The sequence below is a fragment of the Canis lupus genome, chromosome 3 (assembly GCF_003254725.2).
Source record: "Canis lupus dingo isolate Sandy chromosome 3, ASM325472v2, whole genome shotgun sequence".
Lineage (NCBI taxonomy): Eukaryota > Metazoa > Chordata > Mammalia > Carnivora > Canidae > Canis > Canis lupus.
The window spans coordinates 56,707,292-56,720,270 of NC_064245.1; the positions used below are offsets into that span (position 1 = coordinate 56,707,292).

Genomic DNA, 12,979 nt, shown 5'->3' on the forward strand with positions numbered 1-12,979 from the left:
CTCATTGTCCAGCACAGACAATAATTACCTGATAGTAGACTGAATAGGGAGCAAATGGATGGTGCCGGATGGTGGATTCATACAGATTGGTGTTAATTGGCCTGTTGTTAGTTCCAAAGAACAAAGAACAAAGGGGCTGCTGAACGAGTGAGTGGGGGGGTGAGGGGTGAGGGGCCTCAGCGAGATGGCCCGGTCTTCAGAAAGTGACCATAACTCTAGCTGACAGCCTGGATGTTGGTCAGATGCCCAGAGCCAAACAAAATAAAACTAGGTGCAAAACAGCACACACAATGCGATCCCACCTACGTTTAAAAAGTGTTTTGGAGTCATTCTGTGCGGTCATGTCTGTGCTGATGCCGCAGCTGCTGAGGGGCCTAACAGGCCTCACCCAGCGGCTCCCGGTGCAGCGTGTCCAGATCCATTCCAAGCCGCCGTGGGAGCAGCTCAGGACCATGGATGTTGCCGTTGGGCTCACCTCCTGCTTCCTGTGTTTCCTCCTGCCATCGGGCTGGGTCCTGTCACATCTGGAAAGCTACAAGAAGCGGGAGTGAAGGGGGCTGTCCTGTCCCTCACCCTGTGACCTGACCACCCCTGGCCTGGCCTGATCATGTCTACTGCATTCCTGGCCGGCCTTCCATGGATCATGTCCTTCAGTTACAGTGACCTCTTCTACAATCATGACCTCTTGATTTCTCCATGGTGACATCCTGGGACCAAACATTTTGGTTTATAAGGCCCCACTCAGTAGGGCCCTCCTTGTCACAATAAAATCTATTTAAACCTTGAAAAAAAAAAGTGTTTTGATTGCATATAAAATTATGGAAAGAAATAGAAGAATCCGGTATAGTTTTTGATTTCAAGACACAAGACCGGTAAGTGAGCCCCCACAACCTAGGGAGGGAGGTGGGGGGGCGGGAACCAAAAGTATTTTATTTTTTATTGTATGCCATTCTGTATTTTTCATGTTGACATGTTTACCATGAGCATGTATTACTTTTATGATTTATCAAAGTAGCTCCATCTTCATAACTCTCTGGAAAGACGTGGCCTTTCTCCTGGACTTTCCATGCTGGAGAAATCCACTACGGTGCATCTGGAGCGTGACGGCCAGGCCGGGGCTGCCCTCCCACCGGGGAAGTTCCCCACCCCGGGAATGGTGGGTGGCCACGGCCAACTGCTGCAAACCTTCAGAAGAAATGAGCACTCTCTTCCCATTGCTGAGACGGTCCTGCCTTGTCCTGCCTTTCCTCTTCTGACCATTGGATGTCAAGGGCCAACAGAGGGTGTTTCTCACACCAGAGAAACAGGGGAGTTATGTGGCTCACACACAGACCTGGGTCACCCACCAGGGCCTGGGGGTCCACAAGGAGATAAGTCCTCCTCTACCTGAAGGACCAACGGGCACAGTAGATGGAATAGCTGATAGCCAGTGTCAGCTAGAGACTGTCCAGTCCAAGCCAGTGTGCCTGGGATCTCCCTCCACCCTCCCCACTCTCCTCTGCACCCAGGAGCCTCACTTGCACCCGCAGCCTCGATGTGCTCCCTGGCCTCTGGCTTCCTCTCGGGTGTGGCCAGTGGGAGGCCCAGCAAGAGGAAGACACGAGTGCCAGGGTGTCTATTCTCCTGCTATCACCCTGTGGGCATGCCTGCAGATCACTGTGTCATGAGCAAGGTCATTACTCCTGTCAAAGTGCCTTCCAGGTGCCTGGAACTGGCCCCTGCCCTTGTCTCTTGGGGCTGTACAGGTCCCAGGTCCCTGCACGACGCCCCTCACCTGCACCCCGCTATAATCTCCCCCTTTATTAAATTCTTCTCAAATTATTCATGCTTGCCTGTGCCATTTGTTCCTTCATGGATCCTGTTAATAGAACATTTGTCTACAGAGATACCCAGAGGGACATTCATCTCTGGACTGTAAGGGCAAAAGCATGTGTCACAAATGGTACAGTCCACCCCACAAAATGAAAACCATGGAAATACAGGTCCCTGCCTGCATCCTACCATCCACACAGGCTGCTTCCCGCCACAGGACTGGTAAGAACCTTCCACCAGTGCAAGGAAGGGAGGGATTCTGGTAGAGTCCATAGGACCAACTGGGTGTCCTACAACCATCCCTGTCACACAAGACCCAGGACATCCCCTTTCTGCTGCAGGGGGCTTATCATGGGCTTCTAGTCCTGATCTTAGTGCTGCTCTGCGTGCTTCTGTAACCACCAATTTCTACAGCTTTTGCATCCTTGCAATCTAAACTGAACATTTCTAGCTGCCTTCATCACACATAAGCAGGCTGTCTGATGCTCTTGCTCTGTCTCTCCAGCATGAGTCCCGTTGGTGACATATGGCCACTGCTGTGTGGACAGGAGGGGCACTTTACTGCCTTCTGATGCAGTGGCCTTCCACCAGGTGAGCTCACCGGCACCTGCCCTTCCCCATCAACACATCCTGGGTCTCATGATTAAATATTTCCAGCTAGGGTTGCTCCCAAGAAGCCTAGGGCCATACTTTGCTTCCTGCCTGACCCAATACACTAAGAAAGAGGTTGGTTTAAATTCTCTCTGGAAGCTGAGAGTTGCTGCTGGCTTTTTTTTTTTTTTTTTAAGGGAGCACACAAGGAGTCCTGTTGCTGTAGGTGAGCCCTAAACCCCACATAAGAACTTTGCAAGACAGTATTTGAAGACAGAGATTCGGAACATTCATTCTTCGGAGTGCCAGGGTCCTGAACATGAGGAAGTCTGAGTCCTAACCCGACTCTGTCATGTTTGAGACGTGATTTACCTTTCCAGGCCTCAGCATTCCCATCTGTGAGATGGGGGCAATCAGACAAGAGTGTCTCTTAACACTCTCAGACTTAATGTGAAGAGGTCGGCTGTGATTCCTAAGGAGGAATAGAACCTTCTCTTTCAGGACTCACAGGCTACCCAGTGGGATCTGTCCTGGGGCCCTAACTCCCACCCTGAGACAGTGGGATGGGCCACGTGATCAGACAAGGCTCATTTCTACCCTACAACCTCACAGTCATCTTTCCTTGCAGAACAAGGTGGCGTGTGAATCATGTCCTCGGGCTTTCCGTGGCCCCCAACAGGTGCTCATCCCTGCTTGCCACATTGATGCTTGACTTTAGAGAAAGCTGTGACTTTCCTTCAACCGGTTTTTACTGTCAAAGCCACCTGTGAACTGTGTTCAGACGGGGGTACAAATTAGTCACAGTGACTCTGATCTGCAGACACAGGAAGGCCATCCCGAGTGAGTCTGCCCCACAGGACGCTGGCCCCAGGGCAAAGGGAAGAGAGGCCCATCTTCCATGCCAGAGGCCACGCTGCTGCCCACCAGAGAAAGGACCCTGCATAGACAGGGATGGGCGAATGTGCCTCCTTCCACCGGAAATGGGTGAAGCCTGCTCGAAATTATTACTCAGACATTTTGCGCTGTGAAGGAAATGTCTTCTGATAGCACAAAGCTATTGGTTTCCTGTTGTGAACGGAGGGTTTCTGGCTGGCCCAGGGACGTGCAGGAAGGGAAGGGGTGGTTGTCCCTGGAAGCTTGTTCAATGAAACCACCAGCTCGGGGGCATTCGGGACTGTCCTGGGGCCAGGGGGGAAGAGCTGGGTGACCCAGCAGTCCCGCAAAGAGCTGGCGCGCGTTCCTGGCACTATGCGCCCACGGCGGAGGTGGCTGTCACCTCCAAGTGACAGTCCCAGTGATGCAAACTGACACAAACGTGATGTGTGCATAGTAAGATAAGGACTACTATAGAGCTACGCCCAAGTCCTGGCCACATGTGGCGGTACCCTGCCCTGAACTTGACGCCTTTTTGGCTCAGTTTCCCCTTGTTTATAATGAGGGTAGGAATAAGGAGTAGAGTTTTCCAAAGTGTTTCCAGGGCAGTAGTCATAACTAGTGGGCAGACCATATGTTCTAGGTGTTTCCCAAGCGTTTATTCATCCAGCCTTCACAATAACCCTGTGGCAGGTCCTGTGAGGTCTAGAAAGGACAACAACTTAGGGAAGGTCCCAGTGAGTAAGTGGAGGGACTGGATTCTAGCAACACCCCCTCCGCATGCTCACCAGATCTTCTAGACACTCCCTTATTCAGTGAATATGGGGATGGCTGGGATCGCCACAAGCCAGGGTCTAGTCCGAATACCCCCACACGACAGGTGCACTTGGCAGGTGCACCACCACACCCTGTGGGCGTTGTGGCGGCCGACCCTACCTGCACTGCTGGGCCAGCCGTACCGAGTCCATGCAGTGTCATTTGTGCCATGCTGGCCTCCAGAAGGTGATGTGAGAAATCCCAGAGTCCTCAGGGACCTAGCCTGGAGGCATCACCACACCACTCAGAAGGCTGACTGTGTGAGGGTCATGCTTTGGAAGAGTTTGGGAATTAAGACGTAGAAGAAGAAACTCCAATGGTTCATAAGACAGGAATGTTCCCACCATCCTGAGGAAAATAGACTTTCCTAAAACCTAACAAACCATCAGGGAGCCATGGCTTGCAGACACCCCCGATCCTAGGTCCCACCCCTTGAGTTCATGTCTCTCCTTTCCCTCACGCTGCCAGTCTTCACTCCACACCCCGAAGCATTGTCCACCTTGTCCTTTGCTCTACCCTCCACCTCCTCCCACCACAGGACTCAGCAAACTTCAGAGAGTAGGTCTGAAGCTCACGCCGTCTGCTGCCAGAGCTCCTCCTTCTGTCAAATCCTCGCCTCTTGAGTGCATGCACCTGTGTGCTGCATTACACTGCTGGCCAGGAAACAGCCTTCTCCATTCAGTAAAAAAATAAAATTAAATTAAAATAAAATAAAATAAAATAAAATAAAAATAAAATAAAATAATTCTTAAATGTTTTTTTTTTCTTAATCCTTGGTATATCATATGCATATGTTCACCCAGATATGTGTGCGATTTCAAATAACTGTCAACTCAGGACCAAATATTGTTCTCGGCACTCAGCTTCCAGACGATTGTTCCTGCCTTTAGGAGATGGTTCTCAGTAAGGGCGACACTGTAGTTGACATTATGGGCTCGCTGGACACCTAACACCACCCCCCTCTCCCGTCACCCTCCTCTGCTCAGAGACTAGAGAGCTAACTGGTTGTCTGTCTCCCTCCCTTCTGACTCGAAATGGTTTGTAATACAGTCAGGTCTGTGAACTATAAACAAAAGTCCGTTGAAGGGTGTTCTGGAAAAGGTTTTGCTGTTACATGAGAAGAGGGACAGATACCGACTCAACTTTTTTGCTCCCTGCTTGGAATCCAGACACGATGCTGCAGCAATCTGTGACCCAGAGGTGACAAGCCAGACCCCATGACACTGGAGTAGCACATGAAGAACCTGCCTCCCTGATAACACTGCTGTGTGCATTCCCCAGCTACCAACCGCCTGCTTTTGCATTTCTCACTGTGATGAAAACTGCCCCCACAAGTTTAACTCAATGTCAGTAGTCAGGGCTCTACTGTGTGAATACATCCTAACCTATTCCTATGTGAGTAATCACAGCTATGCAAGAAGTGCTGTCGTAAGAGGCAAGAAAAACAAGTTCTGGGAGCAGAGGAGAGAAATGGTCCTCAAAGGAAGGAGCATCTGAGTGAACCCTGAAGGAGCAGCAGAGCTGTCGAGGTGCTCAGAATCGAGGATGGCACCCTACACACACACACACACACACACACACACGCCCATGCAGGAGGAGCATGCTGCAGGGGCAGGGACACAGCCCTGGGTGGGCTGGAGAGCAGGTAAGACAGAGAGAGATGGAGCCCGGGAGAAACATATGAGGGCAAAAGCAGAAGCCAGTTTGGATTTTATCTCTGGAGCCAGCCACTGAGGAGCCCCTGAAAGCTGTAAAGCCAGAGGATGCACAGGGATGATAGTTTGGTGCCAGGATCACTAGAGCCTCACACGGAGGGACCCTGAAACCTGTACCACGGTGGTGGCCGAGGGGCTCCAAGGAAGGAAGAGGTTTGTAAAGCACTGGAACTTCACCCCACACTGCAGAGAAACACACACACACACACACACGCACACGCGCGAAAATGGAATCAGGTCTGTAGTCCAGTTAACAAGACCTCACCAATGTCACCATTCTGCTTTTGATGCTGTGCTCCGGTTACATAAGGTGCCACCGCTGGGAGGAGCTGGGCAAAGGACTCACGATGTCTTATGCACAGTGTTAGCAAACCCTGTGGATTTACAATTATTTCAAAATTAAAAGTTTAATAGGTTTTTCATTTCTTTACATTTTCTGTAAGAATCTAGGCTTTTAAAAGGAAACAAATTTTGTAGAGAGGGACAAATTCAAGCTGGTGTCCACAGAGCCAGATGCCAAGCAGACAGACAATAAAGTGACAGGCATATACAAAATTTTGAGGATGAATCAAAATTGGGATCTCAAGAATGGGGAAGATATGGTTTAAAAGTGCTAAAAATGAGCAGCAAAATCATTTCAATGTTGAGTAGTCTTTGAGATTACTTTTAATTTTCCAAATGTAAAAGTATAATTCTTTAAACACAAGATGCATGTTGTAAAAATAATTACTGCATACATATATATTACATATACACATATGCACATGCACTATCTACATACATGTATGTGTGCACACATGTGTGCACACATATGCGTGTATGTGTGTACATGTGTACATGCATGTGAACACATGCATGCATGCATGTGTGCACACATATATGCACATTCATGTATACACATTCATTATTGTGCATATATGTACCTACACATGCTTAAATGTATGTATGCATGCGTACATCCATGCAGTGTACATGCATTCATATACAATACAAACATATGCACATACATGTATAATACATGCGTGTACGCATACATTAATGCACATGTATACACACATTCACACATACATGTGAACTATATGCACATGTGCATACATATACACATGGTGGATTATTTTTTCTTTTGCTCTTCTAACTCCTGGGCCCGTGTATACCCCCTTGGGCTGGTGGTGTCCACATGTGAACACAGACATGCACACATACATACATATGTGCATGCAAACATTCATTATTGCACATATATGTACATGCATGCACATGCATAAATGTATATGCACATGCATACATTCATGCACGTGTAGATAGATGCATATACAATACATACATGTATGTGTGCATTGATGCACATACACATGTATACACACATACATGTGAACATCTGTGCACACATGCATGCATGCATACATACATGGTGGATTATTTTTTATTTTGCTCCTCTAACTCCTGGACCCATGTATACCCCTTGGGCTGGTGGTCTTTGCTTTCCTTTTTTCAAGCATGAACATTCTCTTTGAGTATCATAAGCCCCTGGAGTAGGGTGTCCCTGGGCCCTACCTCAGGTCTCTAAAGGATCCTACATGAGCTCCAGAGCTGCCCCTGGGCCCCAGGGAGTTCTGGATCTGACAGCTTTGCAGGCGTTAACCGGGAACCACACTGGGATCACCGTGTGTCCTCCTGCTAACCTGGCCCTGAATCCCCTTTAGCTGCTCTGCCCCTCTGATGTCTGATCTTGTGTCACTCCTGACCCTCCAAACAAAATGAGCTCTCCTTCAGCAAGACAGGAGGGGCAGTTTATCCTACCCTGTAATTCCAGATTGGAAGGAGTAATTCAGGACTGCTTTCCCCAAACTGTGTTCTACAAAATACTAGAATCCCATGAGATATTAATAGGTAGTCTGTTAAAAAAAAAAAAAAAAAAAAAACAGCCCCACTGGGAAACTGGGAAAAGCCAAGTTAAACAGGGTGATTGTTATTGTACATCATCTCAGAGTTTTTAGTGTGCTCCATTATTGCAAATAGGATGCCACACACGAAGGTGATGACCTTTGTTTGTGGAAATCCAAATTTCACAACTCAGAACTACAGACATTCATCAAACAACAGTTTAGGGAAATGCTGCTTGGGGGAAGGTGTCCCTTCCTCCATCCCTGCCCCGCCCCACCCTGCTTTCAAGCCTCACTGGCGGAGGAGACATGATGCATTCCAGGGTTAAGAGCCAAGTTCCTTCTGTGCAAGGAAAGGGGAAGGAAGGCACCCAGACCTTGAAGTGTTGGCAAGGAGACGGACAGCTCCAGGGAAGACAGGCGAGAGGGAGGCCCCGGGGGCAGACGGGGGGGGGGGGGGGGGGGGGGGGGGGGCTCAGCTAAGCTTCATTCTGGCACAGAATCCTCTGGAGAGAAGCCTCAGCTCACCCATTCTTGATATTTCCAGGCAAAGAGCAAAGGAGGCGAGAGGGAGAGAAAACTGTGAAAATGGGGCAGGAGAGGGCCACAGGGATAAATATAGGCACCTCACTCTGGATGCTCTCCTATTTCAGTCCTCTGTTGGTTTGCTGGCTCTCTCTCTCTCTCTCTCTCTCTCTCTCCCCCCACCCCGCCCTCCCCCCTCCCTCCCTCTCTGCCAATCACCCTAATGCTAAGAGCAGCCCTTGTCCCTAGCACTTGGGGCTGACCGAGTCCCCAAAGCCTGGGAAGTGTAACTCTGTGCTACAAACCTAACCAGAAAGTCATGTGAATTTTTAACGATTGGCGTTTCTTTCAGACCTATTGAGTTTTGTGGATTTGGAACAATACCTTTTTAATCTTCTGTTGCGGTCCATTGCTTACTCTCTGCAGGAGGGACCCATCATTTTTGTTTGTTTGTTTTTCTTTAATTTCCTCTTCCAAAAGGTATTGTTCCAAATTCACAAATGCAGGGAGTATAAGTGGACTTGAAATGAGTGAGTTTGTTGAACTGGTGCTTCTGGAGAGATTAAAGCTTAGAACAGCTTGGGGGCTTCTCTCGGGAACACCACACTGTCCAGGTTACCTATGGCCAGGTTCTAGTGTGTTGTTGGCTTTGAAGCCCCAGCGCTGGGCCCTAACGGGGTTGACATTTCTCCCAGTCATGCCCTGGGAAGCTGCAAACATCCCTCTGGGGTTGTGAAAACCCTGGGTGGCCTCTGCATGCACCCTGTCCACCTGCCCCTCTCAAGGACTGGCTGTGTTTGGGGCAAGAAGGGTGCCGGGGTCATGGCAGAAACGCGAATATCATCCTGTCCTATGCATCTTTTTCTCCTCTGACCCCCCAAAGGGCTTTCTACACTCAGCTTCTGCTTGATAGTGGTTTCCTACCCTGCCTATTGGCCCCAAGGACTGTCAGGTGTTCGTCCTCCCCTTCCTATGGGCAAAGAAGCTCTGGAGTCCTGACTTAAGGGTAAAAAGTCTACGGAGCAGGAAATACCATCAACGATCAATAAGAGGGAAATTGGCTGTTTGAAGCGAACATATCTTCCCTTTCTCTCCCAGAGAGGGGCTGCAGCCAAATCTGGGAGGCCAGCTTTTCCCTCCCATTCCAGCAGCTCTGAAACCCTGTCCCTCCTGACCTAGATGGGTTCTCCATACAGGTACGGAGTCCATCCTGAACTGGCAGGTGGAGGCCGGCACCCAGGCTGGTCCCCACAGCCGTACGAGGAGGCTCTACTCCTCTCTCCCCTGCCCCCTCTGCCCATCGGGGAGCCCACAGAGACCAGGTCAGTTTGGACACGTGAAGAGGCGCAGCATCAGGTAAAGAGCTCCGTCCTTGGACTTGGTGCAGGTTGTAGATCGGACCCTGTGGTGTCCACATCCTCAGAGCAAAATGGGTCACCCAAAGTGCCCTCCTGGCCAGGCCAAGATGAGCACCTGTTGAGATCATCCATGGGGCACCCTGACTGGCACTTGGTCCCCCCGCCCAGTAAAAATTAGCTATTCTAATCAAGTACATGTAGACCCCCGGTAATATCTGCTTCCGTTTCTGGTTGTTCATCAGCTATCAACTTCATAGTCTGTTCTAGAAATGTGCTGGAAGTTAACATCCATTTGCTGTCGGAGAGTTTCTGGACTCCCCCTTTCATTTCCCCTTGTTACAAGAACTCGTAGTGACATTGATCATTTCTAATTTCTAACGTGACCCCTCCCTCTCCCACTGCCCTTCATTTCTGGAAGATTACTAACATGGCTTCTGCTTTCACAGCTGCACTTCCTCTCGGGCCCTGGAAGTTTAATTCATCCAAGTCTAAAGACTTGAATCCCATTACTGTGGCTACACCCTCTTTTCCTAACCCATCACGTCCGTTCATTCAGTCATTCAACACTCCTGAGCAAACACTGTGCCAGGGCAGTGTTGGATACATGCTGGAAAGACCAAGCTTGGAGTCTAATACCCTAAACGTCAGTTTGCATGCCATTTGTTTCATCTGTTTTACATTAAAGATGATTCCCCTCACCATAGAAAATGGAATTGAAGTAGGAGTTGAGCAATTTTGCTTCCTCTTTGTCCCCTGGTGATTTCACATCATTTCCTTCAAGCAAGGGACCTTCCAATTGCCATCTGATGAGTTCAGCATTTCCCCCACCCCTCTACTCCCCAATTCCACCTCTGCATGTCACCCTCCTTCCACCTTCTATATATGATCTAAATTTGTGCCGAGGGAGAGATCACATGTAGCCCCACTGGTTCCCCCACACCCCCTCCCTTTCCTCTCTGGCTGTGAAAGGTATGAGTCAGGACAAGCCAGTTTTTGCTGCAATAACAAACACCACCCATGTATGAAAGCAACAACAAGCAATGGTTTAATTCTTGCTCACTCAGCCATTAAGACTCAGCAAAACAGGCTGACAGAGGTTCGTCACTCTATTCTGCACACTGGAACACACAGCCTTCTCACCAATGGGGCAGGAGGAGAGGGCATTTGAGGATCAGGGCAATAGCAGGAAGTGATGTGTGCCACTGCTACTCACATGCCAATGACCAGAACGTGCCCCGTGGCTTCATCTAAATGCAGGGTGGTGAGTGGGGAATGATCCCAGGAAGGGTGAGCACAAGCTCCTACCATGGGCTGAGTCACAATCACACAATTGACATCTCATCTTCCAGGCCCTCCCAGTCCTTAAGCAGTATGGCTCCTTGGTGACACTCTGGCCCTCCCGGTCACACCATCTCCAGCTGACCCTCCTTTTCTAATTTTCTAATTTTCTGATTATCCCAGCCTTTCCCTTCTTCACCCCTTAATCCCATGGGCAAGATTCCTTGGTGAGAAACTCTAGCCAATCTGACTTCATTCCTGAACACCCTTTTGGGTAACCTGAGGGAAATTTGATTTGAGCCAGACAGGCCTGCTGGGGATAACTAGGAGACAAACATGCACAGAAAGAGGAGAGATGCAGAGGGCAGAGATGAGCCAGCTTCTGCAGAAGAGCTGGGAGATGTGAGGCAGGGGAAGGAAAGGTAGGTATCACCCAGGGGCCTTGCCCGGCTGCTCCGAGCACAGCCACTGCACCTGCTGCCCTGGTGCCCTCTGACTCTCAGCCCCACCCCGGTGGGAATCTGCATTTAACCAGATCCCAGGAGCCTGGGGCACACCATACAAGTGTGAGAAGCCCTGAGTCTGAGTGCTCAGAACATACACGTCAGGAGGGAGGACCTGGTAAGGTCTCTGGAGCATTGCGAGAGCTGGCAGGTGGAATTCAGCAACCCCAGGGATGCCTGGGTGGCTCAGTGGTTGAGCGTCTGCCTTCAGCTCAGGGCATGATTCGGGGTCCTGGGATCAAGTTTCCCATTGGGCTCCCCGCAGGGAGCCTGCTTATCTCTCTGCCTATGTCTCTGCCTCTGTGTGGCTCTCATGAATAAATAAAATCTTAAAAAAAAAAAAAAAAAAGAATTCAGCAACCCCATATCTTAAAAACAGAGATATTAGGCACTCACATATGGAGTCTGGGGACGGGCCAGTGGGTGGTGTAATATATGTATTTTCCGCAGTAAAACACAATGGATTTACAGGCATGTTGTTCATGCTTCAGAGAGATTCCAAAAAGTTTTTATCAAGGAAAGAATAATAGATGAGAATTACTTACGTAACGCCTATCACGGCTGATAGGAGGTGTGCTGAGTGTTATTGATAGTCTCTAAATTTAGCATTTTATTTCAGTAAAAGTGCAGGTATCAGAAGGGCTCTGGAAGCTCCCCTCACATTTCAGCTCTTCCCTATCTCTTCCCAAATCAAGTCCCCTTGGAGGTGCGGGACCACAGACTTCCCTCCTGCCCCCACCGACCAGAGAAGACATGTCCTGGCACCTGATTTTGTCACTTTAGATCCCCCATGTTGTCACGACCCACTCCCCAGTCCTCCCTCTCCAGCCAGCCCTGGGGGCTCTCGACTGCACCACTGACCTCTTCATTCTGCACGGTCACTACCTCTGAATTTGCAGACGTTTCCTTGCCTTTCACTGGGGGCTGGCTGCTTCCTAATGGCCCGTGGAGAGACACCTGAGCCTGGGTCACTTGAGATCAAATCCCAAATGAAAAGATGACACGCAAGCTGATTTCACTCCAAGGAATGGCTATTCCCTGCACCACTGCTGATATGCCAGCCATGTTTCACTCTTTTTAAGGAACTTCTTTATATTGTCATAGATATAGATAGACACAGAGATGAATATAGACACATGTATTCATTTATTCACGCACAGATATAGAAGATCTGTTCCAGTCACGCAGATTGTGAGTGCTCATCATGCTTCTCACCTCTTGGAAAAAGCCAGTGCTCGGTGTTTAAAAGGAAGCCAATATACTGAACAACACAGGGTGGGAAGATGGAGAGCACAGTCCCCATGCATTCAGGGCTCTGACATTTGGGTTACCCAGAGGGCTGCTATCCCCTCTGCTTTTTTTTTTTTTAAGATTTTATTTATTATTCACTGGAGACACACAGAGAGAGGTAGAGACATTGGCAGAGAAGCAGGCTCTCTGCAGAGAGCCCGATGCAGGACTCAATCCCAGGACTCCGGGATCACGCCCTGAGCCGAAAGCAGACACTCAACCATTGAGCTGCCCAAGTGCCCCACTTCCTCTGCTTTTTGACTCAACTCTTTCTCAACCAGCACCCAACCCCCTTTTGGGTAGCTCATACTAGGTTTCTGTTGCGTAGAACCAAG

General features: G+C 49.3%; 1 protein-coding gene across 1 annotated transcript; it reads left to right on the top strand.

Annotated features, from left to right (window-relative positions):
• The first annotated feature begins 305 nt into the window (after window positions 1-305).
• On the top strand, window positions 306-762 carry LOC112653719 (cytochrome c oxidase subunit 8A, mitochondrial-like). Its single transcript, XM_025437999.3, has one exon. It carries the CDS (start codon window positions 342-344, stop codon window positions 549-551), a length of 210 nt encoding a protein of 69 aa, XP_025293784.1. The 5' UTR covers window positions 306-341; the 3' UTR covers window positions 552-762.
• Window positions 763-12,979: the final 12,217 nt, after the last annotated feature.